A 6,387-nucleotide genomic window follows, 5' to 3' on the forward strand; every position below is an offset into this window, starting at 1 on the left:
TATCAAACAAGAAAACATTAAAGAAAATAAAAGTACCACAAATGCAATAAACTCAAGGGAATTGTAGAGTACTTTTTGGATAGGTAAGGCAGTTATCGAGTACTTGATATTGATATATCATCTTCTACAACACATAATTCAATGTCCTTCTAAACTAAATAAAACCAACCACTTTACACTTCCACCTCCATGTGATGTGATTGAATTGAAGTTATAAGATCCGGAAATGGCATCTGCAAGCATTGAACATAGCCCAAGAGTTAAGAGTGATGTTCATGGTTATATGCTTCAGTTGGCTATTGAAAAGACAGAATTAAATGAAAGAAAACTAAGAATCTCACATCTCAATCCTCATCAACCAGACTGAGGATAAGGTATAATTGACTGCGTATCCTTCTATAATTTTCGGGAAGGTCATAAGTTTAATGTTTTGTATTTTGAGTATTTTGGTTCTGGGACACATTTACTCATAGAGCAAATACTAGCAACTTATGGCATAACCAGCACAAAGAAATTTAAGGATTATGATGGCCATAAAAAGAAAATAAGCAACTTAGAAAAGCAAAATTTACAGGCAATATTTGCAAAAAGAGCTGGAAATCAGTCCAAAAAAATAGTGCCTTTGAAGTGAAGAAAAGTGCACTAAGTGGCAAGGATAGTACAGTTACTTTCTTCAGAGATATGTTAATTGAATACAAATAAAAGTCCAAATGTAAGAGATTTATTGACAAAATAAGGAATAAAAAGACCAGGTACCACCCGAACGTTGAAAGAAATAGAAGGGAGCATCTTATATAGGTTGAAACAAAAGTTATGATGCTAGCCATAACACTAATTTAACATAATTTTTGCTTGGACACACCAGCAAACAAGCAAGTAAAAAAGCCAACTTTTTTCTAGGGAAATTGAGTTCCATTGCTTGCAGAATTGTCACCGGCAAATAAACTACTTTTCTCCCTTCTATTGTTGATAACTTCCCAAAAACATTACTTTAGTCAGAAAAAGTGGGGAGGATTTTGCAATAATAATCAACTTATAGAAATTTATTTTACATATTTTTTTGATAATTTGATTGTTGGGGATAGGGCAATTTGAACCCTAGATGTCTCCGTTGGAAACATCTGGATGTGTCATCCAATTGAGTTACAAGACTCTTGGCATTATTTGATATATTAAATAAAAGACAAAGGAATTTGACACACCATAATATGGAATTGCAAGAGTAGCCACATAGTTATAACAAAAGGAATAACTCCAACAATAATGTATCCTAAAGCTAAATAAGCCACCAAAATCATTCTAGAGGAAAAGGTTTTCTTCTTTGTAGTTTCTTTCAGGGGATATTAACATTTTTAGAAATGATAACCAGCATTTTTTACTTAGGTTATTGGTAAAGGAGATGGCAGACATACCCAAGTAGACCCCTGCCTTGCCATGTTCTGGGTGTCACTGTTAAGTTAATCGGTGCACCTTGCCTCATAATTACTACAGGTATTGCACAACCTTGATTAGTCTGAGCTTCAGAAGCGAGCCTTTGTAGCAAATTTTCACCAGCTTCCACATTTCCAAATTTGACGATCTGATCTCCAAGTTGTAAACCATCCTCTGCTGCTGGTGATGCATCAGCTATTTCATCAACCATTGCGAAGGGAATACTGGCCATCACATCAACATCCATATCACTTGAAGAATCCCTCAGAACAACATTGTGTGAGGATGCAGATGGAACATCACTCACAACTGGAGAGTTTTGGTTGTTTGACCCCTCAGGATTACCTTGCACTAAAGGCAAAAAGGTGCAGTCACTTTGCTGTGTACAATATGAAATTATTCAAATAGAATCTATACTTTTAGCTCCCAGTTTTATGAAGACAAGACATCCCAAAAAAAAAAAGTTAAAGAGGACTTCACTGTTCAAATGAAAATAATTCTGATTCCTAAAATGAAGATCAATTGATAGATTATAGCAATAATGACATATTTGAGATAAACAAGAAATCCATCACCGGCAACAATAATGCGAAATAACTAGATATGTTATTTCATGATAAATGGACATTTAAAACTAAATATTGGAAAGCCAGAACCAGAAACTTCCTTCACTAACAGGTAAATTCAGCCCCTAAACAGTCACACAACATATCAAGTTACATGCATGCAGTATGTCAGTCTTTAGAAGCAAAGTAAATAGGTTCTTGTATTGTAGATGTTGATCAAGTAAGATATGCTTCACATCCAAGTCAAATCACACCATGTTCTATTAAATCTAAAAAATTCATCATGTTAGCATTCAGAACAATTTTGACATCATTTTAAAGCACATAAAGAAAAGAAAAAATGTGTATTTTCTGGATATGACGTTATATGTAATGCAGAGGAATTATACTATACATCTCCTGCAATGAAAAATAACGGGGCAATACTGTCATGCTCTCACACATGCGCGAACAGTTTTTGATATGGGGGGCAACCGCAAATCAACATTCAGGAAGAACAATGCGAACAACAACAACAACAACAAAATCAGCCCCACAACAAAACTGCAGGCAGTAAATAGCTTATCCATCAGACTTAAAATTTGCATCTAAACTACCAAAAAAAATCCATCTCGTTACAATTTAAAAAAAAAAAAAAAACCACCATTGATATGTCAATGTTGTCATATCATTTAAACGAAGGTATCAATAGTAACAAGTTTTATCAGCAGCACAAACTACAGAATAACATATTGATTACTCAAGATCCATGCAGAAGCCACAAATTTTCCATATCTTTGATCTAGAAAAAGTGTCATCTAAATCCTTTTATATGACTAAATTGTTGACCAATTGATAAATAATATTTATCTTCAATCAATGAAGTTCCACCAGGTAACATGAGTTCAAAAATCATATTACAATATTTCTCTTAATGAATCTGGTAGACCATAGAGTAGCCCTTATTTCATCCAATTACCTGACTCTTTTGGGGGTGATGATCTAGAAGCGAGCCTTGATGAATGCAGAATTTGTATATTCTGATCTATTTTCTCTGTTGTCACCTTGTGATCATTCCGCAGCTCTAAAGATAGAAAGAAAATAGAAATAAATACAAAATGATTAAAACAAAAAATTAGTGGTATAAAGGTGTAATGTAACACCATAGTACTGCTGCTATGTCTGTTACAGGCAGTTCAATAATAAGCATGCCCTTAAATCTTTTTTTTTTTTTTAATTCCCTTCAATTACATAATCTGAACATATAAAGCTACATATAAATTTTTGGCAACTTAGTGCACCTAGCTTCCAAAAGGATAAGCCAAACTATATATATATAGTAGTTGCTCTCTCCACATACATTATTCTCAGAAAAATAAAAGACATCTACACATGTTGGTGGGATGTTCATTAGATATTGGTCATTGTTTTAGCACTGAATCTCCCCTTGTCTCTTCTCTGATAAGGCAAGGAGTGGGGGACAAGAGAGGTTGGGATGTTCATTTTATTTAGGGTCCTAATGATTGGGAGGCGGAGTTGGCGGATGACTTCTTTCGGTTTTTGGCAGCCAATTTACCTTCAGCGAATGATGGTGATCGTATGAGTTGGAAGTTGACGAAGAATATGGATTTTAATATCCGCTCGTTTTATCATAAGCTGCATGGTGCTTCTTCCATTGTTTTTCCTTGGAAAGGTATTTGGAAGGTTAAGGCACCCCAGCATGCCTCGTTCTTTGTTTGGACAGTCACCTGGGATAGGATTATCACGGGTGATAATTTGTGGAGTAGGGGTTTTGATTTTGTTGATTGGTGCATCATGCATCGTTGTTGTGGGGAGACAGTAGATCATTTGTTGCTACATTATGGGAAGGCTCAACATTAGTGGAGTTTTGTCTAGAACTTTTGGGATTTCGTGGGTTCTCTCAAGATCGGTTGCAGATTTCCTTTTTGGTTGGTGGAATTGATTGGAGAAGCATTCATCTAACATTTGGAATTTAGCTCCATTGTGTTTGATGTGGTGTATTTGGAGGGAACGCAGCCGGCAGACTTTTGAGAACTTAGATAGATCAGATGATCAGTTGCTAGCTTTTTATAGTGGTTCCCTTTTTGATTGGTCTAGGGCTTGGAGACTCACATCTAGTGAATCTTTCCCTTTGTTCCTTAGCTCTCAATTTCTTTGTAATTAGTTTCTTTCCTCTGTTTTTGTTTTTATCTCTTTTTTTGTAATCTTTGATATGCTTTGTGTTTATTTGCATAAAGTAGTTTTTTGAATATACATCTTTCTTACTTATCAAAAAAAAAAAATATTGAAACATAATTTTTTGATAAGTAATAAAAATATATTAAAAAGAAGAGGGGTGTATACATCAAGGACAAAAACAAATCAAGTGCATAAAGTATAAAAGTCCATGAAACCATGGACTGAAGAAAAAGAACGAAAGCCTAACACTGTAACCCAATCCAGAAGAGTCTTAAGGAAGAAGATGTGTGAGTGCAATTATGTTTCAATATAAAAATAAGAATATTGAAACATAGTTGCACTCACACATCCACATTGACAAGAACCCATATCATCAAATCCATTCCATTGCACAAACATGAAGGTTACGCCACCGCAAAAAAAGTTAAAACTTACAAATTCAAAATATATTCGTGCTAATGTACTTATATGACAATGTTACTCTCATTCAACATGTTAAGCTCCCAATTTTTTTTTAATTTTAAAATTAGCTCTCTTATGACCATTAACACTAAGAAAACTTGAATTAAATGCAAGCTCAATACACAAAATTCAATTAAAACACAACGAAAATAACCACCATACCAGAAAGACGATGCCTTTCAGCTCGCACAACTGGAATATCAATATCAGAGCGAGGAAACCCCTACAAAGCGCAAAACAAAAACAAAAAAAACCCTAAATAACCAAATCCCATTGCCAATTACCAAAAAAGCACAATTCCAAAACCACCTTCACAACTACATATTATCGCTCACAACTCACAATTTAAAAAAAAAAAAAAAAAAATCAAAAATTGGAAGATAAAGAAAGAAAGAAGAAAGAGACCTCTGAATCGACGAGATTGCCGGAAAGGCCAGGGCCGCCGGGCTGGCAAAGGCGGTCGATGATGGCGTTCATCTCGGCCTCCAAGGCGCTCCTCTTGTCCATCAGAGCCATCGTTTCCGATTTCACGTTCGTCGCCACCATTGTTATGGGTGTGTGTTTCGGTCACCGGCACGGTTGTTTTATCAACGCCTAAGTTTTGAGCGGTGAGTTTTGAGTTTGAGTTGTAGTGAGTAGCGAGTGAGAAGGTCCAGGAATGTGAGTATATATACCATGTACTAATGTAGTGTAGAATCTGTAGATAGTGGAAAGAAAGCTTGGGAAAAAAGAAATCAGGGCCTGCATTGTCTTTTCGGATGATTTATCATGGGCAATTTGGTAAATCCACCGCATATTCCCTTCTTTTTTTTTTATATACATTTACATTTTATACATGATTTTAAAAACTGATACGGTCGTAGAATTGTTTTGTGCCTAACTCCTAGTTCAACCTAGTTTTTTACCGATTTTTAGGAATTTTATCGAACTGGATTGGTACCCGATTCCCAATTATATCAATCAATTTGATCCGATTTTTAAAACAATGATTTTATATATGAGTTGGATTTAAATTAATTTTTTATTTAGAAATAAATTTAAATATTATACTTTTAAAAAAAACATTTTAAATCAAACTATAATAAATTGCAAGGATACAATGTCGCTTGAAGTTGAATAATATTCATATTGATATACATAATAAGCTTGTATGATGAAATAGTAACATAATTATCGTTGTCTAAGTACACAACTAAAGAAAATGCTTACCAATGGCATAAAATTCTTAAATTCTCTTTAAAATAAGTGCCCCACATATCAAAATCGGATTAGAATATAAAATATCGTGAAAATATGAAATATGCGTGATATGCAACTTGTTCGGAAGGTCAATCTTAAAGAATATAATGAATGTTTAAATTTTGTTTATGTAAAATATGTGAATGACATTTTGTAACTAGACACTTCCTGCAAGTACCTAATGGACAATACTTGTAACAGTACTCCTTAATTAATAAATAAATCATTTATAGTATTATCCCCAAAAAAAAAAAGTTTAGCTTCAATCAAAATTTATGTCAAATGACATTAGATTTGTGTGAGTTAGCTGGTTAGGTCTCATTGGAAAGTTTATACGACAATCTTTGTTTTAAGGGGTCATGGGCACAAATATTGGAAGAGATTGGATCAAACTCATGAAAACAAATAAATAAAAAATTTGAAATAGGTGGCCACGTTCCCACTTCCATAACTTTCATAAATTGAAAGTCTGCAATTAATCTTTCCAATGATATACCATTTGTACAAATTT

At 34.0% G+C, this 6,387-nt stretch overlaps 1 protein-coding gene across 1 annotated transcript; it reads right to left on the reverse strand.

Moving 5' to 3' along the window:
* On the reverse strand, positions 1-5,371 carry LOC115977256 (26S proteasome non-ATPase regulatory subunit 9). Its single transcript, XM_031099005.1, has 5 exons — positions 5,043-5,371; positions 4,800-4,860; positions 2,956-3,060; positions 1,413-1,782; positions 1-233 (listed from the first exon to the last, which is right to left on the reverse strand). The coding sequence occupies exons 1-5, from the start codon at positions 5,181-5,183 to the stop codon at positions 212-214; spliced, it is 699 nt and encodes a 232-aa protein (XP_030954865.1). The 5' UTR covers positions 5,184-5,371; the 3' UTR covers positions 1-211.
* Between the last annotated feature and the right edge of the window lie 1,016 nt (positions 5,372-6,387).

Source organism: Quercus lobata, chromosome 2 (assembly GCF_001633185.2).
Source record: "Quercus lobata isolate SW786 chromosome 2, ValleyOak3.0 Primary Assembly, whole genome shotgun sequence".
Taxonomy (NCBI): Eukaryota; Viridiplantae; Streptophyta; class Magnoliopsida; order Fagales; family Fagaceae; genus Quercus; species Quercus lobata.